The following is a 25,638-nucleotide window of genomic DNA, read 5'->3' on the forward strand; positions in this document are numbered from 1 at the left end:
GAAGTTTACAAACGTTCAACTTTTAAACATTGCTACATTTTATAAATTAATATATATTGTAAGAACATTGTGTTTTAATATAATCATCATGTCTATTACTAGTTTCAAATGGCAAAAAGTGGACTACTTTTTGTAAAAATTTAAAATGGAATGTTATAAATGACATTGATTATGCAAAAAAAATGTGCTTACATATCATTTTACAATATATCTAAAAATGTGTAACCGCACATTTATAGCACTATGTAACAATAAACCTTAAAAAAAATTGATTATCATAAATTTTCTTCCTACAAATTTACAATAGATTTAAAAAAATTCAGAATTAAAAAATAAATCACAATATTTGATAAAATATTATGCATATTTACCTAAATACTCAGTAATCATTGGGCATTTTGTAATCTTTTTTGTTTATGGTAAAAATAACATAAATCGCACTAAAGTAAGACTAGAAAATACATTGCCTAATCAAAGTTTGAATGTAGTGTGAGAAAATGTACACGCACATTTTTACCCTAATTGTGAGATAACTTCATTGGATGGATGTGCAGAAAAAATTGAAGGCACATCTGCATAAAGCTTGAAAAAGAAAACATTCATCAAAATTGAAGTAATTTCTATTTAAAGTGGTTTCATACTTTAATTATGCTCTATATTGCAACTGGAGGTATATCATTTTTTACTAAAACCCAATCTTCTTCCTCAATTGTAGTTGATATCATAAACTCATTCGGTACAACTGGAAATAAATATTTTCCATTTATATTGCAAAAGTGTAATCATATGTTGGGAACTAATTTTGTTATACTTACTATGGAATTCAACTTCTAATTCATGTTTACCCATACCTGTTGAATGTGACATTTTCCTCCCATCAACATAACTACCTTTTTGTAAAGGTTCGTTTAATTTATCTTGTAAAAGCTTTTTTCTACATTCACCTAAATCTTCTAACTTCCTTAATTCCGTACGGTAACTGACATCTTCATCTCCAGATTCCGTTTCTGTATGGTCACTGTGATCATTATATTCATTTTGCTCAATTTTTTCCTCTGTGAAAGAATTATTGGAATGTACTGCACAACCTATATATGTGATTGTATCGATAGATTGGGACATATTTGAATTAGTAGTATTAATTTGACTGCTCGTCATATACTTTGACAAATCAAAATCCAAAACATCAGCTAAAAGTTTTTCTTTATTTTCTACATCACGTTGGATTGATTCAAGATTTCTTTCAGTTTTTAATATAAAATCATCATCGACACTGAGTGTTAATAAAGAAGAATGCATCGTCTTTGCATCATTGGCATTTATTTTGTCCTTATTGAAAGCGGATAAATCAAAATTAATGTCGGATAATGATGAACAATTTCCATTTCCATTTAATAGCCTATTATGTGATTTTTTAATTTTCCTTTCTGGAGTAAATACAACATCTTCAAATTCTTGTTGACTAATTTTTTCGAATATTTGCCTCCTATCATTATGTTTTTCATTTTGTTCGCTATTTTTTCTTTTGGAAATATCATTATGTTCTGTTATTTTGCTACTGTCTGTTATTAATGAAGAATTTAAATTATCTGGCATCACTGGTACTTCTACAGCTTCTTCTGCACTTGTAATTGATGTTACATCAGTGCCAATAGTAACAATTGGTACAATACTAAAAAGTGATATATACTTTTAAACAATTTATATATTATTTATTAATAAAAAATAAATACATTTCTTTTTCACTGGGATACTTTACCCTACAGATTGAATAATATTACTTGGATTGATTTTGTGAAAAGGAATAGCTGGCACTATCGTACTTTCCATTAATTTTGAAGTTAATTCTAATATACCATTGGTAACTGGTTTACTAATTTCAGCAAATGACAATAATGGATCTGATGCACTTTTTGCTTCTACAAATAAAATCGGTTGTTAAAATTCGAATAAGATATTAGAAAAGTATTTAATAAAAATATCTACCTGATGAGAACATGTTAGTTTCAGGATAATATGCAATACGTATTATGTTCCTTTCCCCTTCCAACACAAATATTTCATCTTTAGTACAAGCAACATTAGTAACACGACGTAAATCTGTTACAATGGATGTTATAGCAATAGTCTGTGGATTTACTACATATATAATATCATCGCTGTATGTAATTAGTAAGTCGTCACAAAAAGGTAAAATGACACCAAATGTAGGTTCCCCGCGATTCTTTTTACAACTTTCTGGTGCTGGATTTAAAAGTTCCACTTCTGTATGCCCAGATCGAACAGCATCCTTAAAAATAAGTGTTTTTAACACAGTCCCTGTTTTATCAGCTTGCCATAAACGTAATCCAGGTCTACTAGCATATATTACTAAGTCTTGTACATAATTTTGTCTACAACCAAATACAGCACCTAATCTTCCCAATCTAAAATATATGTTCATTGTTGTGTTTTAATTTATAACATTACTGTTTATTAAAAATTGGATGTTAATTCAATTAACTACTAACGTTTTGCGTTCTTTCTGACCAACTTGTGTTACCTTTCCATTCTCATTTCTATTTACCAGTATCGTACGTAATGTTGTAGAAACTAACAATAAACCTTGTTGATAACTTAATTGCACTACTGCATACTTCTCATTTAATAATTCTGATGATTTTGACAAATGCTATAGGAACATGTATTAAAAAAACATAAAAATTTTTGGATAATGGAACTACGCTGTTATTTAACTTGCACTACGTACCATATAAAAATCAATTTCAGTAAGTACAACTAAACCATCTTGATCTCCACTAAATAATTTCATACCATTCTTAGACCACTCAACTGTAGTTACTGCGCTGTTATGTAAACCACTTATGCTATACCTTTCAACCTGTTTTTTCTGTTTTGGTTTTAAACTATCTGGTAATGAATCTGGTGGATTTTTAGGTATTTGAAATACAGTTACTACACCATGTTCATTACCAGCAGCAACCATATAGTCTACTGTTGATATCACTTGAATACATGTAATTTTCGAATTGACATTCTGAAAAAAATAAATAGCACCTCATGTGTAAATATAAAATCATCATAAATTAAGTATATATTATGTATGATACCTCACATCGAAGCCTTTGCAAGTCTTGCTTTTCTCTGTCAAACCAATATACTAAACCATAGTTAGTTCCAATGGCTATAAATTCAGGCACTGCATCAATACAGGTAAAATTAATGTTGTGTGTAAAGAGCCCAGTTTGAATTTTCGCAGGTATTTGTTGAAGAAGCATAGCAAGAGGTGCCCATTCTCGTAAAGTACCACCATCTTCACACATAGGTGATGTCATTGTAAGTGCTATATCCATAAAATTATATTATAATTCATATCATTAACCATACATTTAATAAATGGATAGCGACATAAGTAATAACAAATTAATAAGAATGACGTAAATAATTCGTACATAAACTAAAATGCCCTTTTCTCGTATGACATTTAATATTATGTACATAAATTATCAATGATGAACTACACTACAGTATTGTTAGTCTAAAAGTAACACATATGAAATCAGTATTTTATTATGTCATAATAAATTTATTACGTGATATATAAAATTACCTTCTTATAGAATTAATTTGATTCGCAGAAAATATCAAAATAATTAAATCACATTTCTTTTATCATACCGCACGAAATAATAATACTTTACCGAACATTTTTATGTTTCATTTAATATTTCATGGTTCGGCAAATTCTGTCAAGATTCCAGTGCACGCCTTCAAGTAAGTACCATAAACTACGTCATGTATAGAATAGAATACCATATATGTGATTATGACAAAAATGAAGCTTGCATTTTCTAGATTTATTTTAACGATCCATATTATCAAATAGAAATATGTACATAAAATTGATTTAATATATTTATAGCATAAAAGCAAATATATATATCGTATATATATAGGATATTGATATTTATATAGTGCTATATATAATATGGTATTGATATATTCTAAAAATATTATCAAAGAATAATGTTTTTGAAATACAAATGTAATAATACATAGTTCACACACACACACACACACATATATATTTACCAAAACGTTCTTTTAAAAATTTTCAAAATTTTAGCTCCATATATAATGATATTGAACAAAAATTGACATATTTATAAACATACATACTTATTAAGTAAATTTATTATAAAATCGCAGCACTCAGGATGTGTGCATTTTGTTATCATTATTAATGTCTATTTAGTATAAGGTGCGTTCATTACTTTATAGAACAGGAAAAAAAACACATAAATATTTCTCCGATTTTAATATGTATATTTAAAAAATAGTTTTTAGAAACAATAATTCAAAATTCAATTTGATTGACTATTACAAATGTGATATTGCTATAATATACTCTGTAACTAAAAAATAAATCTCCTACATAGAAAAGTGATAAATCCGGAACATTTATTTTTTAATTATGCATTTAAGGAACTAATATGTTGTATAAAGCCCCTATATGTATTTATTTACTATACCAATGTACAAAAAAAACGCTTTACGTTCCAACACCAAATTTCAAGGTCGGCAGATTAAAAAGTTGATAACATAATTTACTTTCGCATGACTAATAAATATCAAAGTTAAAAACATTGGATCTTTTTGTTTATATTTTTCTTGTAAATATATATAACATACACGAAAGAAGTTAATAAATTTTCCTATACTTTCACGTCAAATTGTATAATGAAACATGCTAAAAAATAAAAACTGATATATATAAAACTGATATATATATATATATGATTTTGTAAGTATATATATATATATATATATATTACTTACAAAATTTTAATAACTAAAAATAGTGAATTTAATTATATAATCCAGGTATATCAAATTATTCAAGTCACAAGCTTTTTACATTCCAATTCAGTATAAAGAATTATAGAAAATAATAGAAGCAAATTTTATTTCATATATAAAACGATGAATGACTTATCATATACAAACGATATTACACTAATTACCTTTACTTTTATAACAAACCAAACAATTGACACAACATTAGGAAAACATGGGACTTACTAACGGGATTTCACGAGAAGTCATTATGAAATGAATTTAATTTAAACATTATACAGCCGATGACAAAAGTGTAATGCTTTCATTCTTACTGCCTGACTGGTTGTAAACTGTTATTCTTTTACAATTATCTTATAATTATAATAATAGTATAATATTAATATTATATCAGACAGATTCACACAACGTTCGCAGTATGAAAAGTGTTTTTTCTTTATATATTTTTTTGTTCCTTTTACGTTCCTTTCTGCTAATGTTTACGCTCCCCAATGACTAATACATGTAGCACAAATACTTAGTAATCGTTTTCGTTTAAACGTGAAAAATGTGTAAAAACGTGAACGTTTAATGCGACGACGGTACAGAGCATTATTTTGGGGAAGGGATTTTGCGTACTGTTTTTCACTTGATTTCTCTCAATAATATTAATAATTTTGGATTTGCTGAAATACTCCTAATTCCTGTCAGTGGCTCGGAGCTTTTCTTCAACAGCTTCTTCAGAAGCCTCTGAAAGGTCTGTTGCCTGTATATACTTTTGCACACCAACTAAGGATTTTTTCAAAGCATCAAAAGAACTGGAGTACAACATCTTCTTCTTAACTTTGGCCGTGTCAGGACACCACGACATCAAGAACAATTTTTGTTTCTTGGAAGCCTGAAAAATAATAAAATCCAATTGAATAATCTCTATTTTCGACTAATAATTTTCAATTCGTTACCATTTATGTATTAAGAATACTACCTCAGAAGTACCCTGACATTGATGAGTGTATTCAAAATCGAAGAGGCCATAGCGACATTCTCCGCTACCACATTTCTGCAAATCTTCAAGGAAGGCGTCGTAAGCTGCGTCGCGAGGTCCGATGACTTCAACATCAATTTGCTTTTCGTCCTTAATGTAAAAGATTACATATCGATGCTTTTTGTCTTTTTTAATCTCCTCGTACGTTGTCTTACAAACATCGGCCACTGTTACTCCAGATGCCTAAATAAACAAACAAATAAGAAACAAACAATTATTAATATTTAACATTTCATTATTTGTTTTTCACAACATATTTACATAGCACATTTTCTTTTTTCAAAAATTAGGATTGATAATTAAAGTAACTGATTATTCACAGATAGAAAATTTGTCAAAAATTCTAATATATAATCTTCAATATCGTATAAACGAATCAGGTGTAATATGGAGTCACACGATTGCATACAAGAGACCGATAAAAAAATTTGTTTATAAGATTAAATCATACTCGTTGAAATTGATATCGGTGACAAGAAACTTGTAAGACTTTTTACGACTTATGAGATATATTTCTCTACTGTGTACATAACAATATGAAATTTCATTCGAATTCTGAAGTTTGTGAAATTCTTTCGTTTAAATATTCCAATCATAATTGAAATATCCATAATTAGAAATTAATGGAAATTAATAATGCATTCGCTATGCGTTCCGTCTATTACAAGCTATCGCTGATTTATCATCCAACAACCTCCCACCTAACTCTACCACATCATTCCTTTAGATAAGTAATATTTTTTCCTTCGGCATTAGTGCGAACAGAGATTACGAGCGTCGGACATCTTTCTGCATTTGCGATGTTATGACGAAGTGGTTGACTGACGATGAGATTGTGCCAGTATCGGTACTATCAGTATTACGCACGTCATGTTAGTCTGGCCGTTTAAGCTTATTTCGCGGACAAACGTAGGGGACGTACCGAAATAAAGTCTTCCCACGCACGAATTCGATGCTAAAAGAGATCCGACGTCCATTTCTAAAGTTATCCCTTGCTCTCGGGCACGTGCCACACGGTACGGAGGTCCGCCCGACTGCATGTTTCTTCCACTCTGTGGAAATTTGTGAAATACGACCATGACATGACACCCGGATAGAGATTCTGACGAAGACAGCAGAATAGGGAAAAGTAGGAAGGAGGGAGGGAGAGCAGAAAGAGAGGTAACGTCACAGATGGGCGACATGCACAGAGTAAAAAGTTCGAAGTGGGATAGTTATTTTTGAAACAGCCTTTCGTCTAGGATCAACGCTTTCAATTTAATAGTCTATCTATCCGTAATTGTGAAAAAATCTTTGGTTATCTTGCAATGAATGCAGGGAATCGTGACAAAACAAACAGTTTCACGGGTATAAACAAGAAATTGCAAGATCGCTAAAATTAGTCGAGTAAAACGTAATTCGATATTTGAAGATAAAACAGACACTTTGCCAGATCAACTATATAGTTTCTACGTACCTGCTAAAACGTTGTTATTCACTAAAATAAACAATCTTGACTATGCAGAATGACGATTCGACTAAATTTATTTCATATTATTATTTATAACGATTACTATACACGCGGAAGTCGTTAATAATCAAATAAAAATAAAAATATACATAAGAAATAATGTAAGATTAATTCGTCTCTTCCGATTGGTGATCACGTTTCATTGTAAATACATCCTTTACGAATGGCCAAAGCTTTTGTCTATTTTGGCATAATGAACGTAAGGGTCGAATGGGGTGCAAAAGGGTTCGACGAAAAGTGTAACGTGGTTGGAGGATAGCCAGTGGATGGAGGATGCAATTCCTCGGTCGATATTCTGGCACGACAGGGGATGCCGGTTAGGGCCAGACTTGGCTCCCTCTAGGGCGTTGTTGTAAACGTCTCTTGTGTGTGGCACAAGGTCAAACGGAAGATGATTCACCGATGAGGAGCGACATGGTCGATTGTTTAACTGTTGAGTATATTAATCGTTTACATGTACAAATTTATATTATTTAATGATTTAACGGTACTAAAAGGACGGTAAATATTCAATCCTTACTACAAAAAAGGTAGGATATCACTCGAAGACGTGTAAATTGTATAAAATCTGTCGACAAATCTGGTTCGTTTACATGTTTAAATTCAGCCATCTTCACTCGCTTTAGATTCTAATTACCCCAATTCCCTTGATTTCTAATGGTAGGCGTTTTCTTCACGAGGATCTCAAATGCATGATGAAAAGTGCAATGAAATAAATTAATTAAAGAAGATTAATAGCTACATTTTAAATGGTAATACGAAAGAGAAAAGGTTAGACGATTATGAATAAGGAATACCGAGTAAAATTAATCATCGCATTGCTAAGGATAATCAGCTTATTCATCACGTTTATGAAGGCGTCAGTGAACTTTGAGAGTCACTGGCCTGCAAGAACCGACCTCCTTACGGGCTCATTGAATTTTTCCCTCTCTACCAGAACTCTTGTAGTTCACTGTCATCCTCGAAGCAAAAGAGTGGGAGAGGGTTAGTTTCGCAAGGAAACTCGGCTCTTCATTACCAAGGATACAGCGTCTATCGGTAGCTAGCATAAATATTTAAAATGTATTCGGAGAACGGTAGTTACTACTTGTGCCAGTTTCACATGGTTAATTTTCTGTCGCCAATTTGCCGGAAACGGAACGCGACTACTTAATGAATTCTTCCGGAACTTCGATAGATGCATCGCACACATGACTAATCGTTCTATGAACATGAATCTTTAATTGCTAAAGAAAGCTTAAAGATATTTGAAAAAAAAACACTGACAGTTTTATTAACTGCGACTTTCACAACAGCTTTCATATATGGAATATAATTGCAATTAATAAATAATACTTTATTTGAACGAAAATGTCAAAATGAAACTATTCTACAATATGAGAAGTTTATCTTTATATAAGTCATGGATTGCACATTTCGTTCCTATGTTTAATCCACGCTCGTAGAAATACGAAATTTACATTGCATACAATTTTTATGGGAATGTCCTTTTTTGCAAACGTGTAGTAACAGAGTACAATAAACAAAATGAGATAACGTGGATTCAAAATTAAACAGTTAAAATATATACACCGATGCAAGTGAGAATAGATGGTTGCTGATTGATAATAAGTTCAATATTTCGACATCACATGAGAAAATTGGTACAAATTTTCAATCTGGCATAACCTATTCGTTATATAAATTTTTGGCAATTACGACAAAATTCAAGAAATGTTTGAACTGAAAGCGAAATTACATACCGATAACAATACTTAAATATATTTTATAGCGTTCAATAAGATCGATGTCAAATATACGGGAACAGAAAGGAACAAGTCCTTGTATGATCGGCACTATTAAAATCAAGCAAAAAAAAGAAAAAAAATGTTATTTTTGCGTTTTTATTATATTTTGTTTTGGTCGAAGAAATTATAATAGACTAAAATATTTTATCAGTTTACATAAAACTGAAGCATGTGATAAAAAAAAAAATAAGACTAGCCATCAAAAATGCTACATTAGCGGGAAAACATCTTTCTACTAGAGGAGCAAACAATTCTTCGTTTCTTGTAATTAAACACAACTGAAAAGGAATTCACCGAGACGATTGCCATGCGACAAACGTTACAACACAACCGCGAGCTTTTACTCATCAATGATATACGATCATTTTTCCGTCACCGATCACAGTTGGTCTTCGAGTGTTTGACTATCGTATCGTGAAACTGGAAATGAATCATCCGTTTCCTGGAAGCAAGGAATCGCGATTGGCACATAAAAATGCACCTACGTGAGAGATTTTAATTATGTTTGGTTTGTTGTTAGAGGTATGAAAATCAATCGCACAAACGATTTCGAACAAATAATTGAGACTAAATGATATCGGTTGATTGGTATAGCCAAAAGAAGAAAGCAGTTGTTCTCGCGGCGTATTGCCGGGACAGAAATGGCGACCGGCGCGTCTGCTTCGGCCATAACCACAAAGTAAGTCATGTACCGGTTTCCGAAGGATCGCTGACATTTTTTGGAAGTTGGATACATGCACAGTATGATATTTACCATTTCGTGATGTAGTAGCCGGTGAGAAGAATCACGTAAACAAGCACTTTTAACCTACACTTTCACGAGAGCCTCGGTCTGGTGGAACTGGATAGGCGCAGTGTCCAGTCGCGGGGGTCGCGGCTCACGAACGAACGGGAAGGGAGGCTCCTCTCTTAGCTAGCTTTCTGCGAATCCTGTATCCCTACGCCTGCGCGCGCGCACTCTGATTAACTTTGTCTTGATTGGCCGATCACTGGTTAACAAAAATTCATAATTGATTAGACCGATACCTTTTTTATGAAAATTGATTAACAAATCGTATATTTTGAGCAGTCTATCCTTTTCCATGGTAAATCAACGAATTAAATACATACAAGCGTATACTTTGTTTTGGAACCGGTAGGATTGTTCCAGTGCGCAAGCGTTGAGTGATGCGGTCATGCCGGTCGCTTATATAGCATTCCATTTTATCTAGAATACGATTTTTTCTCGGACTATCTTATGAATAAGAACAATTGATAAGTTCTTTGGTGTCGTAGAACGACTATACAGACCATCTAAGGACCAATAATAGGTAATCTGTGGAAAATAATCATCGATGTGACCTGCCGGTCATACCAACCAATCATAGTATGGGACGTGGGGAAATTACCTTATATGGGCAGCGGCATGCAAGCGATCGCATATAGACGTCGCGCGTCGTTCTGTGCGCATGCCGCTTGCTTTGCGTGCGCACGACGCGCAATGTAGTTGACAGTTTCAAAACACTCCGAACCGTACAGCACATCAATTTGCCGATAACCTCGAGTAATTATCGGTAAAAATTAAATCATCGACATAATGAATTTTTCTGTTAAAAATATTACTAACATAAGAAAAATATATTATCTCTTTTAAATTAAGTAAACCAGATTTAATAAAGGTGCTTCAAATAATGTATATGGCAGATATATTAATGTAATGTTATATTTATGTTTAAGAAATGACATTATTTGATTATTTGAAGCACAGAAATTAATAAATTATAATATTAACATAAATATACTTTTCTTAGATAGTATATATGTCTTGATACACCAAAAATACAATTAAATACTATATGAAGTACCTGGTTGAAGAAATGTAAGTACATTTATACATATACATGTATGTTATTACAATATTGTTGCCAATCATACAGTTTAAAAGCATATGAAATACATTTAAAGATTGATAAATTAAATGACATATAAAGATTTTTGATATAATTAAAAAATCTTAGATTATTATAATTTATAATACATAATATAATTAAAATAATAAACAAGATTATAATATATAAACATAACAAATTATAAATAAAGGAATACTGAAGCAGTCTATATTGAATTAAACATTTCATATAGGAATAATTGAAATATATCTTAATTTAGTCTAGTCATTAATTGTATATAAAAATTTAATTTATAACTTATTGTGTCTAATATAAAAACTGAGTATTTTTTTATGAACATAGTATCTCAGTTTAATTTTTAATATACTTTGAATAAGCAAACATAAATTTTTAAAATTTGTTCTACTTGACACACAATTTAAGTAAGTTGTGATTGTTTCCAAAAATGTAAATTGTATGATTTTCCTTACATAAATAAAAATGAAAATTTTTCTAAAATTTTTTAATAGTACTGTTTAGGTACATATATGTACAATTTTGGCAGATTTTTGGATAAAAGCAAACATGCTCTGTTTGGATAGTAGAGTAGTGATTCTAATTAATACTTGATATTCATATATGTTATAGTTTATCAGATTATATAATTATTTTTGAATTTGATAAATTATATTAAATAATTTTTGACATCTTGGATAAATAAAATTTTGTACAGTAACATTTATTTTGAAATAAATACATGAAATATAAAAATTTGTCCCTTAAAATTAGTTTTCTTTCAATTAATCTATTTTCTTAATTAATAGTGCATAATTACAAAAAGATGGATATTCTTTAACACAAAGTATCAAATTTTTATTTATTCAAGATATCAACTTCATGATTATGTCTAACGAGCAATATTATGGACAGAAGATGCAGCAAGATACCTAATCATTCTAGTATCAATAAAAATCATATTATACGATAATACATTTGTTATGTATCTATCAAATTTAATAGATTAAAGTTAACAATAATCAGATTAACTAGACATAAGAAAAGTATACATCTAAAAATATTCTTTTATCCTTATTTCGTACAGAAATATATATATGTATATATGTATATATGTATATATATAAGAATTTAGCAATTTAAATTATTTGAATCGTTTAGAGAATATTTACAAATTTTTGTAGTAAACCATATTTTGAAGCTTGTGTAGCCAAATTATATTGGCAGTAGTTTGCAGTTTCAGTATTAGAACACTGCAGAGAATAAAAAAATATCTATACGTATGATAGTCTTCATAATGTTCTCATATAAAGCAATTGATCATCATAAACATAATTAGAAACCAATTCAAATTCGTATAAATTTTTGTATTTTTCTTATCGCCAAGTGGTCGCTTATTAATGTTTATTTTAACATACAGAACATAGGAAAATGTCACATATTAATATACGCAAATCATGATTGAGATATTTATGATCCATAGCGATTTTTGTTATTAAAATTATCTATTCAATATTTGTATTAGAAAATTATTAATTATTAATTTTCAATATTGAGTTTATTTCCTCTCTAAAAGAGAACGAGTCAAATTACTTTAGTTAAAAGGTAAAAAATGATGTATTATTGAGAGAGGAAAACAAATGCAGTTATGAGGTCCTTAAATGATTCAAATTGTAATACTCTTTTGTTAAGTACTTATTAATAATGTTAAAAAAAAAAAATGTTTTAACGAACAATGAAATGCATCCTTTAGTAAAGAATACAATAATTATGTCTTTCTAAATAGAATAATATGGTAGAAACCATCTATATTCTTTCTATAAAAAAGGAATCATTATTTATAACAAAAAAATAATGTTATACGAGAACTATACATAAGCTAGTTTCTCAGTCAACTGTTACAAAACTTCATCCTTGTTTTCAGAATTAATCAGATCATCAAGGACTCATTTTTTTTACTTCTAAAGCTAATAAAACGTTAGATTAGCCCTCGTTTTTTCTTATAATCTTCCAAATTTAAAGATCGTCGAGGTCCAGTATCTTTGATATTACTAATAGGTTTCGGCAATACACTAACGGGATTATCTAAAAAAAAAAGCAGAAATAACACGTACTTATATTTTACACTAAACTACCTTAAATTTTTACTGACAAAAAGACATAAAACGAATTTTTTGTAGGACTTACTTGGAATTGGTACCTCTAAGTCTATTGTGATATCAAAGTCGTGAGCATTAAATAAATCTTCAGTACTTTGTTTCTTCTTTGTTTCTTGACTATTTTCTTTTTCGTTAGATACTGCTACTACTTCAGTTTGTTGAGGACTTGCTTTATCATTTACTAGAGCGGTAGACGATATTTCCTCATCTTCTGGTTTAAAAACCATTCTTGGTTTAGTACTTCTCCTAGTGAATGGATCATCAACTTTTTTACCCTTATTGGCTTTAATTTCTTCCTATTATATAAAAAATACATATTAGATTAATAAAATTATTATACTTTAATAATTTTATATTCTACAATTTGTGTTATTAATTTACCATGATTGCTTTTTCAGCTTCTTCAACATTTTTCTTTCGGTTACGATCATTAATGTAAGATATGCTAGATATTGTTGCAGTGCGCATTTTATCAAGTTCGGAAGCACGTTCTTCAAGTTCACTCAATTCTTGGTTAAGCCGACTGGCAGTTTCGTCATCCCCTCTACAATTAGCTGCATCTCTTTCACGCATAAGTTGCGCTTTCTTCATTGCATAGTTATATGGAGTTTGTTTAAATCTTTCCTTTTCCCGGACTATTTTTTCTATATCTTCTTCTTTGAATTCGTATACTAAAGCTTCTTTAATGTCTTTTAATTTTTGTTCAACTTCTTCAAAAGTTGGCATTGATATTCCTTGCAAAGCACAAGTTTCTTTCCATTTGAAAAATTCAGATTCAGTAAACTCTTGGTTTGACACAAACTCTAATCTAAATACCCGTTCTTGAGCTCCATGTCTTAGTTTCAATCCTTTATTTGTTCTAGTTCCACCAAGTTGATAGATTTTTCCTGTTTCACATACACCACTAATTTCAGCTACCCTATATACTGGTTTTCCATTATTGTTTCCAATGCCAATTCTAACAAAACAACCTTGTACCACTCTATCAAAGAAAGGTAGATGTACAAATCTTTCCATTTTATGACGAGACAATCTAATTTTGTTGAGATCTTCCTTGGTACTGACATATATTGGTTTCTTCGGTTTGGCTTTATTACTGGTAATAGACCTGTAAAGTAATACATTTGATTATTAATATCATTAAACTTCAACTAATGCTTTTGAAAAAAAGATTTAGTGTCACCAACTTTTTATCAGTATCAGAATCAGTATCCCTACTATCACTTGAAGATGATCTGCGATGAGACGATGGTTTAGTAGTTTCTTCTTCTTCACCACTATCTGATGAACCACTATCATCAGAATAAATATCAGATGCTTTAAGTTTTGTTTTGTTTGCTCCTCCTTTATGGTCATCTTCTAATTCTTCTTCTTCAATATCCTTTGATTGCTGTTGCTGCTGTTCTATCCTTTGTTTTTCTTTTTCCTCTAAATAAGAAAAGAGAGATAAAATATATCTAAGTTTAATAAACAATAATTTTTTATTTAATATTTTACCTCTTTCTTTTTTCTCTTCTCGTCTTGCTTTTAGAAGAGACATTGCATGGAACTTTTTATCTTGTTTTTCTTCTATTGTCTTTTTACGATCTTTGCTTCGTTCTTTAGGATCTGGGGCTCTGTCAACTTTCTTTTCCTCTGCACTCTTTTCTTTCTTCCTTGATTCCTTTTGTTTTTTTAATTCTTGTTTTTTAGCCATTCTCAATTTTTTTTCAATCTCAAATCTTGTTTTCATGATTTCACGTTGTTCAATACGTTTAAAAATTTCTTGTTCACGTTCTTTTTCTGTCATTTGGGCAAGTCTTGCTTGATCCTCAGCATCTCCCATTAATTTATCGTCATAACCATCGTTAAATTCTTCTTGGCTAGAGTCAGAAACACTGGCATCCGAATCTGAAACCTCACCTGAAAATATAAAGTTATTCTATAATGCTATAGAATTATAAAATAATTTTACAAAATATTAATATTGGTGCTGATTTCAGCTAATTACCTTCTTCTGGTTCAGAGATCTTTTCGGGCTCTATTTCACTGGCACTTTCTTCACTACTAGACTTTGTCATTTTACGTTTACTTCTTTTAGTTGGCACTTTCTTCTTTTTAGTTTTACCAGTTTTTGCACCCCAATCATCATCTGAATCTGATGTATCTGAATCATGTTTATTATCTTTTCTAGTAGTGCTAGTTTCTTCATTAGACTGAGAATCATCTTGGGCTTTGCCTTTCTTTTTTTTGGCGAGAGATAATAAGTCCTGATTCAAATCACACACACACACACATATATATATATATATATATAAAAGTTCAAAATTAGAATTCAATTGTTTTTCATAAAAAGAATAATTTGTTAAATATATGACATACAAAATATTTATGATTACTATAAAAACTAGAATGTATATACATTCTTTCCTATTTAAGCATAAAATAGTGTAAATTTTTATAAATTAAAAATGAACTATTTGAGTAGCTAACAGGTTATGTAAAGTAAATTTTGCTTGTTTATTCTTTTTATAATATGTCTCAAAGGTACAGAAGGTATTTTAAGACAGTATATATTACTATTAAACTTGATTTGATCAATTTTCGATATGTTAGAAGTTAACTATATGTGTAAAACAGAAGATATACAATATGAGATTTTTATGTAAGGTTATATCATTTACATTATCCAAGTCCGAGCCACTTTCTGATGCACTGCCACTACTATCAGAATCTATAAGAGCCTGATTCTTCCTTTTTGGCATTATCACGAAAATATGCAAATGGAGATCGTGAAAATTGCACGCCCTCCTAACAAGGATAAATCTAACGTCATGCAAGATACAATAAACTAGGAAGACCGCGTAGAACCAAAGACGTTATACATTAACACTGATATAGTAGCGTATAGTGTATAGCACGCAGCACGTCATTTCATCAACCTGGTTTTATACGTTATTATACATATACATTATTTATACATACATTATTTATTTATACAGAAAAATGAAGTATCGCTATCGTAATATTTCTTTTATATAATTAAGGATAATATAAATCTCTGTAACGAGTTCGGAGATGGCATAGTTTTCTTGTATAGTCAATTGGAAATTTGAACGGGGTTGTTATCCTTGGAGTACTAAAACACATTGTTCATGCCCGCATAATTATACTTTAAACATTTAAAATAAATTAAAACTTTCAAATAATTAAATCTTAATAAATTAATCAGTTTTGAATAATTTAAAAAAAATGTTATGTATAAATGTAAATTTTACTTAATTAATTAATTAATTAATTATTTTGCACTGTTTACAATTCATATGTACCGCGCTAAAACTTCCACTACGAGAAGTCACATAATAGTTTCATTTTGGTAACATTTCCTTCCGTACATTGGTAATTATGAATGTTGACACTTTTTGCCGTCAATGGCGTATAATAGATGCACCTGTGTCGATGTGTCAGAAAAATTTTATACTATATTGGATTTTATATGACGTTACAGTGAAGCAGTGAGATGTAATTATAGGAGTGGCATTTATAAATTAATTGTAATAGATAGTAGTGTCGTAGAGAACGTGACCATTCTAATTACGGATGTTTAAAACTGGAATGTTCAATGGCTGTGAATATGGAAGTAGAAAAGAACACATCCAAAGAGATTGACACTCAACTTTCGGCAAACAATTCAATGGAATTTAATGACGATATTCAAAAAGACAACGAAAATATTAAAGATGTCGAAGATTCATTGTCTTCCCTTAAAAATATAACGATTGATAGCGAGAAACGTGATGATACTATTATATACGCACAATTTGAAAATTCTCAAATTTACGCGAAAAATTTAGGAGATAACCTAGTGTCCACAAATGAAGAGGAAGAAGAAAAAAGCGATGAAGATAAAGAAAAAGAATTGTTACAAGATGAGAAGGTTCTAAAAGATGATTGTAAGACTGAACAAGTAGAAGTAACATCAGAAAACTCTACTGATGGTTATGTATCTCAAGCTCCATTAGCTTTCACAATTGATTTTGGCAATAAGGAAATTGATACAACTAAATATCAAAATTTATTTGAAAGATATAATGCTAGACATAAAAGAAATTTGTCTACATCTAAGGTAAGTATATTCTGTATAAAAACATATAAAAAATTAAAGTATCTTAAAATATGCATAAAGTAAATTCAATTTTTAGGTAGAAATAAATACAAAAAAGCCTGGCACTTTAGTTTCTTCAAACTTAATGCAAAAACAAAAAGTTTCTAGTACACATTCTGAAGGCTATTTCAGTAGTGAGGATGACACAAAGCGAAAAACAGATCAATTATCAGAGAAACTGAAACAATTAGGTAATTTCATTACGTTAAAGTCATATTTAAATGTTGGAAAATTAAATTTGTAGCAAGTTTTATAAATTTTATCTTTGAAAAGTGTTTTTTTAATATAATATATGGTAATAATTGTGAAAATGAGTAATTAATTTTCTTTACAAATATACATTTTATGCTTTAATAATAATATATAGGGGAGTTTCATTAATTATTAGCATAATTTAATTATTTTGTGTAATATAAACATGTATTTATTATATAGTGTCGAAAGTGTTTAAATTTTTATCATGATTGGAAAACAATTCCTTTTGAATAGCAAATTGAATATAATGGAAGACTATATTTGTAATGTATGAGTCATGATGAAGTCATCTTTACTATGCTTTTTAATATTCTTCTCAAGTACTTTCGATATGTTCACAGTATATAGGCTGGCAACATAATGATTATAATATCACATATGATATTAAAACGTTATATTATACTAGATTAAAAGATTTTAGTTGTCTATAATATTAATATTGTTTTTTATATTTTTACTGTTTTGCAATTGTAATTTATTACTGAGTTTTATATTTTTTTGTAATTATATCACCTTATTTTTAGGTTCAAAATCATTTTTAAAACCATCACATGCTTTAAAAAAGTCTGAATCTAATGTAAAAGTATCTAATTTTCAAAATAAACAAGATACAATGAGTAAATCTTTTGAACAATCAAAACAACCTAAACTTCCTTATAAGAATCTCTCACTGGAACTTGGTTATACAGAGAAAACAAATGCAACATCATATTGGGTACCACAAAAATCTGCTACTATAAATGATTTAAGTAGAATTCAAGTAAACAATTATGATGATGATGCTGAAAAATTATATACAAAGAATATTGATCAAGATGATGAATATGAACATTCATCTGACAATGTATCTGAAAAAGTGTCTAACATAAATTATGTTAGAAATAAAACCATAAGCGTTAAGGGATCCAATTTATCTAGTGTCAGCTATACAATGGAAGTAAACCCAGATGATCTAGCTGAAACAGATATAGATGTCTTCAATGTTAGTAACGTTGATGGAGGATCAGATGAAGCAGTTAGTGAAGCAGGAACATATACAATTCATAAAGATTATACAGATGAGGAAAAAGCAAGAATGGATATTGATAAGATATTTAGTGTTGGTGTTTTAACTGAAGAAGACAGCAATGAAGCATGTATTCATAGTTTTAAAGTATGTCAATTATACATTGTTTATTATAATTATGATAATTGTTCTTTGATAGTATATAAAATATTGTTTATTTTAAAGATGAGTATTTCAAGAGATAATAACACGTGGATATCTGAATGGGCCACTCAGGTAGCAGAACATAATTCACTACCACCAGCAATTGGTGGGCCAACTGGTCGTACTCCTCCACTAAGTCCTTCCAAAATACCATCTCCTATTCATAGCAGATCGCAACGACTCGCTCGTAGCCGCAATGTATAAAATATTCATTAACTGTATTAATATTTAGACTGTACATGTGATGTACATACAAGCATACATAATGATAAATATTTTTAGGAACAAAGTGACAGTAGTTTAGATGCAGAATCATATTTACGAATAAAAGAAAGAATTGGTTTAATTTCAAATCAACATATACCTATTGATTCTGGTGGAGAGTCAGACGATGATACCAGTAACAGTTATAATACACCTCCACAAAGTTCACAAAGAACACCAGTACATGGGGTTTTGGCCAGAAGAGGAAGTTTATCTGAATCTCTTTTTAGAAGAATTAATACCAACGAAAGTAGGAGAAGTATCCGCAAATATATAAGTTCAAGTAAATCAAAGACTGAAGATACAAATGCTGAATTAAGTAGTCCGTCCAAAGAGTTTACTTCCCTTCATTTAGGAAGACGAAGTAGTTCCTTGGACAGGTAAAAAATAAAGAAATCATTTATATGTAAAAAATGTAATTTAAATAATTCTTGTAATTTGATCTTTTGTAATGTAGGAGGGATTATACATCTAATACAACAGACAGTAATACGTCCAAAAGAAGTAGTACGAAATATTATCAAGATGATGAAATTAAATACTCAAATAATACAATTTTAAATCGCCTAAGACCATCCACACCAAAATTAACAAACAGTCCAATTGTAACTCGCAAAACTGTCACTCAAATTGTAAACTCTCCAGTATTGGAAAGAACCAAGCATTTGACAAAATCTTCTCCACAAGCCAAAAATATTGGATATTTTACATGTGTCGAAAATAGGTATGCCAAAAAATTCATTTATATATTTATATATTAATATGTATTAATTATATTGTTTTTATATTTTTAGTCCATATATGTTAAGAAAATCAAATAGTACTGCAAATTATCACGAAGGAAATGTTGGCTTTAATACAACAACAGATAGTGTTCTCCAAAATAGTCCAAATCTTAAACGTAATTTAAATATCCAAAGATCATGTAGCAATGCAAATATTAGAAATATAAAATCACAAAGCCAGTCATCTCGTCGCAGTAGCTTTAATAGTAGTGATATTGATAGAGCATCTTTAGCAGGAAGATATCTTGCTGCTTCAGACAGTAGCAGTGAAACTGGCGAACAGCAAGCAAAATCTTCATTAGGCTCAGTTTCTTCTGGAATTAAATTAAATCGAGCTTTCAGTATAAGAAGAGCAAGGTATTTAAAAAACATATGCAATATAATATAAGTAATAAATTTAACATTGACATAATGTATTTATTATTATGCTGTACAATGCATAGATTAAGTTGTGAATCTGATACAACTCCAAATACAACTCCCGAAGAAAGACGTAGACGAGCACAAAGTGAAGTAAAACCAACACCTATAAATAAACAGCAAAATTATCATCGAAGTCGTACAAGTATCGTGAATGTACACAATAAAGAATCTGTAAAGAAATCAGAACCTATAAAACCAAGAGCTGCATCGATATCAAGAACTGATAGTACAAGACTTAGTATGAGAGCACCAAAATCATCTCAGGTAAGTGTTTCAGATTTGTCAATGTTTTACTTTTCATATACTTTATCTTAGTTCTTCTAAATTTTTAAAAATTATTGGAGTTAGATGTAATTATATAATTAGTAGTAACTTAAAATATTTTATAGCATGCCTCTACTACACAACGACCTATACAAAAAGCAAGTAAAGATCAAAAGAAATCTGGTAGAAGTAATTCAACATTGACATCAAAGGAAGTAGAATTCCAAAATTGGAAAAGAAGAAAAAGCTATGATCCAATGAAAGCAGCTGCTGAAGGTAGAAAAAAATTAATAGACAATTCAAAGAAACATCACAGTACAGAAGATAGTTCGGGAAAGTACGTATATATTGAAGTTATAATATCACAAATATTTACAGAATGTAATTCTGTTCTATTCTGATTTGTCTAATATATTTTTAGTCATGACAATTCTGTATTACGATCAGCAAGTTTTCATGGGACAGGTGGTGCTCTTTCATTAGCTAATGAATGGTCTGACAACGAATTAAGCATTGCTCAGAATGACAATCAAGTACCTCCACCATGCAGTCCACAATTGGTAAATATATATAAACATATTTTTTTTACGAAATTTTATAAATAATAACTAAATTTTTTATACATAGGAAAGTGATAGTGATGTAGAAACATCATATTATTTACAAACAACACAAAATGTAATGTCAGCTATGTCTGCTCGTATCACAGTCTGCCACTCACCTTTAGTAGACTCAGATAATGATAGCGATGAAGATACTAGTCATAGTTTACATAAAAGTATATCAAAAACATTACACCAACCTAGTGACACAGAAAGCAGCGACGATCGTCATCCGAATGCACAAAGTGCTATTTCAAACACTAAATATAATCGAGCATTTAGGTAAAAATCTATAAATATAATTCATGGATATTATTATTACACATATTTTAAAAAATTCTTTACAGTTTACGCAGAGCAAGATTAGACCTGCAACCAACAAAGTTACCAGGAAATATAAATAAAAATAAACCAGTTACATCAGATACTCGAAAATCTGAATCTGTTTCAAACATAAGTAGGACTGATTCTGGACGTTTTAGTATGAGATCAAATAGAACTACGAATACTGTATGTATCTTTTACATAAAACATGTACGTATGTATAGTATGTAATCTTCACATAGTCTTGAGTATTTCTTTTATTACAGGGATCTAAGATAAAACCAAAAGAAACAAAGAAGCCCGCCATGCCAAATGCAAGAGAAGTTGAAATGCAAAATTGGAAACGTCGTAAAAGTTATGATCCTATGAAAGCGGCAATGGAAGGGAGAAGGAAAGCAGGTTTGGTTAAGAAAAATACAAATCCCAATCTTTCTCCAAGGTAAGCAATTGTTTATCATTTTTAAATTAAAATTCATATGAAAACATTTTATTCAGTTAATGTAAGAAGTAATTATTTCACTATGTTGGTAGGACCGATAGCGATCGATAATCTAATGATAGAGACCATCGATACAAGCAAGTGGTACGGAAATGACTTGTTTGATTTTGCAATGTAGATTTTTTTAAGGGATATACTAAAAAAATGTGACATTCAATGTTTTTTTTTCATAACCTCTTAAGAAAATCCTATTGCAATAATGCTGCTTTTTTGTATTGTTTATTGTTTACATCAGTTCATCTACAATACACCATTAATATGTGAATACTATGGATATGTTATAATTTAATATAAAACTTACACGAGATATACATATATTATTTTTATTATATACATTATATAAAGTTTTAATCTTGTATACATTAGAAAAATCCATATTATTCATTGTTTACTTTGTAAGATCATTTCATAATTGTTTTTTTTAGTGGAAGCTGCAAAAAGTGGTTATTTTTACTAAAATAATGTTATTTGTATACAAGATTGCTAGAAAGTAAACCAATATACATACATAAGTATCATTTTTATGAGTGTGCAAATCAGAAATTTCAGAATAGTTTGTTGTGGCTTATTAATGCAATACAGCTAGATTAATGTGTTATTTATTAATTTGTTTTACTTGCATGATTCAAGAAAGAACCAAACGTATTGAAAAATTTTTATCTATGCACAATTTCTTCATATCCAATATTTCTCTCAATATTTGTTCAATATTTCAAGTATTTGTTCAAAAATTTCTGAATGAAAAAATTAAAAGAAAAAATAACTATGAAAGAATTAAATTAATGAAATTAATTATATCTATGAACTTTTATAGAAATTTCTGTGTAAAATTACAGTTTCTACAGTGTTTCACATTATATAGGTTATAAAGCACTAGCATGTTAAAACATTGCTGTATACAATAATATAATTTACTGGTTCTTTCTTCATATATTAGAGATAGGAAAAACACCATTTGCTTTGTTTTTAGCAATGTTGCAAGATCACGCAGTTTTCATGGATCTTCAGGATTTGGAGTTAGTGATTGGAGTGATGAAGAATTGGCTATATCTGCAGATGAAGCTACACTCTATTAGAGGTCAAGTTATTAATAATATATAAATGAACGTAATTATAAAACCTTCAACTATATTAATGTATATAAAGACTAAGAAGAGAGGATCGGTTCTTACAGAATTGCTCTATGAATAGTTCTATACATTTGAAATTATATTATCTGAAGGAGAATGTTAAAAAAATCTTTTCTATATTAAAAGATTCTATTTTTTGCAACTTTTAACATTAAGAATCTATAGATCTATATGGCTATCAGTACTATTCTAAGTTGAAGTATTAATGTTCAACAAAATTGATGCATACCTGCATAATATTTATATGCCAACATTCTCATGCTTTAGTTTTTTTGTCGTAATATAAATTTTGATTTTGTGTTTAAAAGGCAAATACTCTATGGATAAAAAATTAATATGCTGAAATCCTCTGGAATTTGTGGTATGGAAAATATTGTAGTTCCAATGTTAGGGCCTAAAAATGATAAATACTAAATAGAAAAAGATCATGTATATAATTGGACCAATCACATAATGGTATAAAGATTGATATCTTTGCATTTTAGTATTCAATATGTTAACTATATTTTATTGTATTAAGTATCCTGTTGAATTTCTAAACAAATTTTTAGTAATATTGCGTGCTCTCTAGTTCATTATAATTAAATATCCTCTTGCGTGTTATTGGAATCATCGTTACACATACTGCTAAATTATTAGTTTCTAATAAACATAAAATTATACGTACTGCTTGAAAAATAGGAAAAGACTTCCATATATTATTAATTAATATATATAAGCTCTCTCTGTGTTTCAGTAAAAATATTGATATACATGAAAAGAAAACAATACTATTTGCTCTGAAAAGGTGCAATGAATTATTATAATTTTTACATTCGATAATTTAACAATTAATGTGATCAGAATATGCTTTAAGATAATAGTACACATCTATTAAAGTATTATGTTTTGTTATTGACTAATTTAATTGTATGCTCTTGTATTAATTGTATATATATTAGGAAATTGTTTGAACTTATTACTGAAACAAATATATCATGCATATTCGCTTAATAAAATTAATGCGATCAATGCACTGATATTGATCTGTATAATCTAGAAATGGTATCAAGCTCATTAATGTATATTGATAACACTGTCTAAGAAATTTTTAATATGTACTTGTTCAAAAGTTTACATTATTTGATTATGCAGCTTTATTATAAATTTACCAGCTATGTCAGATTTTTACAATATTAAAAGAAAATTAGCTTTTGCATACTTTTTTTAGTTATTATTAATTGTATTATATTTTTACTGCATAATTTTTTTAAACAAATGTAATCTTTTTCATTTAAAATATATGTATTCCGGCACTTGGAAAAATGTCAAATTGTTCCAATTTCCTGAAAATTGCATATTGTATATTTTCATAAAAATTATGCAGTAAAACATATTAAAACTTATGATTGATTTAGAGCAAGCAAATCATTGTTCAACAAAATGTAATATTTATTTTTATTGAAAATTAATATTTAAATGATTTCATTAATAATAATTGTATCTCTGCACATTATTATGATTATGATTGTTGTATATTTTATCTAATAATCTAACAAGGTGCTAATTGTATGAGATTTGTCTCATTCAGTTTCAAAATCTCACCTATCTACTCAATCATAAAATGTTAAATAATTCATAGTGCAAACAAATATGGAGTAAATATAATTGAATTCAGCAGTACATCTTTCATATACGTATCTATGTATATAATGGCGTTAAATCTTCGTGCACGATCAACTCTTCCAAAAATGGTGCAAAATAACTTTTACGTTACGAAATTATATGTTTACATACAAATTTTTAATAACATGTTATTATAGATATGTATAGTGATGCATGTGCATAGTATCATGACATCTTGTTTTAAGACAAATATCTTCTTTCACGCATGTTCTTCCTTTAAATAAAAGTGGGCTTCCATAGTGAAGATCATTGTTATTCCATGAAACTATTACATTATTTCTTGTACAAAATTAATGATCAGTCTTCTGTTATTTGATTTTATAATTCAAGGAACAAGAATAATATTTTGTTACTTCATAACTGAATAATAATTTCTCTTGTTATTAACTTTTTGGCAAATAAAAAAGATCTATGAAAAAGTTCTCTCTTTTCTAATGGCAATACAACTTGTATATCTAGTATGCCATATATATAATGTTTAGGTACATTTCATTAAATTTGCATTTTGCTAATTTCAGTTTATAATGACTAGTTCCAGAGTATTTTGTCGACATAACACATGTATACATATATATTCGTACAATATAGCAAATATGATATATTTTTCTATAGTTATTAATCAACAATGAATATGAGTTTGATCTGATTGTTAATTATTTTGTATAATTTTTAAAATATGTATTATTTGTTTTTTGTAATGTGCGCGTTGCCCATGATGTAACAACAATAATAATTAGTAACTTAAAATGTATTATATCTTGACATGTTTGATAAGTATATAAAAATAAATACCAGAAGAATAACGTATTAATCTATTCATGAAAAGGCATTTTAATCATTTATTTTTTTATAA

The 25,638-nt window shown here is 29.2% G+C and overlaps 4 protein-coding genes across 7 annotated transcripts; 1 reads left to right on the plus strand and 3 right to left on the minus strand.

The window, feature by feature from the left end:
- Positions 1-175: 175 nt before the first annotated feature.
- On the minus strand, positions 176-3,870 carry LOC138180645 (WD repeat-containing protein CG11141). 3 transcript variants are annotated; one of them, XM_069114691.1, is made up of 8 exons: positions 3,611-3,870; positions 3,111-3,343; positions 2,750-3,037; positions 2,511-2,671; positions 1,987-2,426; positions 1,760-1,919; positions 852-1,672; positions 176-742 (listed from the first exon to the last, which is right to left on the minus strand). In XM_069114691.1, the coding sequence occupies exons 2-8, from the start codon at positions 3,333-3,335 to the stop codon at positions 654-656; spliced, it is 2,184 nt and encodes a 727-aa protein (XP_068970792.1). In that variant the 5' UTR covers positions 3,336-3,343; positions 3,611-3,870; the 3' UTR covers positions 176-653. The 3 variants fall into 3 exon arrangements, with proteins under 3 accessions (XP_068970792.1, XP_068970791.1, XP_068970793.1); XM_069114690.1 differs by having other exon boundaries at positions 816-1,672; XM_069114692.1 differs by lacking the exon at positions 3,611-3,870 and having other exon boundaries at positions 816-1,672; positions 3,116-3,251.
- Positions 3,871-5,102: 1,232 nt separating this feature from the next.
- On the minus strand, positions 5,103-10,092 carry tsr (Cofilin/actin-depolymerizing factor homolog tsr). The gene is made up of 3 exons (XM_069114754.1): positions 9,933-10,092; positions 5,822-6,064; positions 5,103-5,734 (listed from the first exon to the last, which is right to left on the minus strand). The coding sequence occupies exons 1-3, from the start codon at positions 9,933-9,935 to the stop codon at positions 5,534-5,536; spliced, it is 447 nt and encodes a 148-aa protein (XP_068970855.1). The 5' UTR covers positions 9,936-10,092; the 3' UTR covers positions 5,103-5,533.
- Positions 10,093-11,320: 1,228 nt separating this feature from the next.
- Rtf1 (RNA polymerase-associated protein Rtf1) lies at positions 11,321-16,099 on the minus strand. Its single transcript, XM_069114799.1, has 7 exons — positions 15,884-16,099; positions 15,211-15,469; positions 14,718-15,122; positions 14,408-14,648; positions 13,602-14,328; positions 13,249-13,516; positions 11,321-13,146 (listed from the first exon to the last, which is right to left on the minus strand). The coding sequence occupies exons 1-7, from the start codon at positions 15,962-15,964 to the stop codon at positions 13,040-13,042; spliced, it is 2,088 nt and encodes a 695-aa protein (XP_068970900.1). The 5' UTR covers positions 15,965-16,099; the 3' UTR covers positions 11,321-13,039.
- A 532-nt stretch (positions 16,100-16,631) lies between these two features.
- On the plus strand, positions 16,632-25,584 carry LOC138180990 (putative leucine-rich repeat-containing protein DDB_G0290503). 2 transcript variants are annotated; one of them, XM_069115407.1, is made up of 15 exons: positions 16,632-17,325; positions 17,402-17,555; positions 18,144-18,772; positions 18,851-19,027; positions 19,112-19,473; positions 19,551-19,817; positions 19,888-20,235; positions 20,322-20,565; positions 20,691-20,902; positions 20,987-21,125; positions 21,193-21,449; positions 21,515-21,677; positions 21,758-21,930; positions 22,023-22,074; positions 22,961-25,584. In XM_069115407.1, exons 1-14 carry the CDS (start codon positions 16,822-16,824, stop codon positions 22,039-22,041), a joined length of 3,648 nt encoding a protein of 1,215 aa, XP_068971508.1. In that variant the 5' UTR covers positions 16,632-16,821; the 3' UTR covers positions 22,042-22,074; positions 22,961-25,584. The 2 variants fall into 2 exon arrangements, with proteins under 2 accessions (XP_068971508.1, XP_068971507.1); XM_069115406.1 differs by lacking the exon at positions 22,023-22,074.
- Positions 25,585-25,638: the final 54 nt, after the last annotated feature.

The sequence above is a fragment of the Bombus flavifrons genome, chromosome 6 (genome assembly GCF_040668555.2).
Source record: "Bombus flavifrons isolate JBK064 chromosome 6, iyBomFlav1_principal, whole genome shotgun sequence".
Classification (NCBI taxonomy): Eukaryota; Metazoa; Arthropoda; class Insecta; order Hymenoptera; family Apidae; genus Bombus; species Bombus flavifrons.

Excerpts from the sequence above, each read along its gene's own strand:
- LOC138180645 (XM_069114690.1), bottom strand. The coding sequence starts at position 3,335 with ATGACATCACCTATGTGTGAAGATGGTGGTACTTTACGAGAATGGGCA. Across the intron at positions 2,672-2,749 it reads CTGAAATTGATTTTTATATG|CATTTGTCAAAATCATCAGA; the intron begins GTACGTAGTGCA and ends ATGTTCCTATAG. Across the intron at positions 1,673-1,759 it reads AATATTATTCAATCTGTAGG|TATTGTACCAATTGTTACTA; the intron begins GTAAAGTATCCC and ends ATCACTTTTTAG.
- tsr (XM_069114754.1), bottom strand. Across the intron at positions 5,735-5,821 it reads AATGTCAGGGTACTTCTGAG|GCTTCCAAGAAACAAAAATT; the intron begins GTAGTATTCTTA and ends ATTATTTTTCAG.
- Rtf1 (XM_069114799.1), bottom strand. The coding sequence starts at position 15,964 with ATGCCAAAAAGGAAGAATCAGGCTCTTATAGATTCTGATAGTAGTGGC. Across the intron at positions 14,649-14,717 it reads AGAAGAGAAAAAAGAAAGAG|AGGAAAAAGAAAAACAAAGG; the intron begins GTAAAATATTAA and ends TTTCTTATTTAG. Across the intron at positions 13,147-13,248 it reads CTTAGAGGTACCAATTCCAA|ATAATCCCGTTAGTGTATTG; the intron begins GTAAGTCCTACA and ends TTTTTTTTTTAG.
- LOC138180990 (XM_069115406.1), top strand. The coding sequence starts at position 16,822 with ATGGCTGTGAATATGGAAGTAGAAAAGAACACATCCAAAGAGATTGAC. Across the intron at positions 17,326-17,401 it reads GAAATTTGTCTACATCTAAG|GTAGAAATAAATACAAAAAA; the intron begins GTAAGTATATTC and ends TTCAATTTTTAG. Across the intron at positions 19,028-19,111 it reads GACTCGCTCGTAGCCGCAAT|GAACAAAGTGACAGTAGTTT; the intron begins GTATAAAATATT and ends AAATATTTTTAG.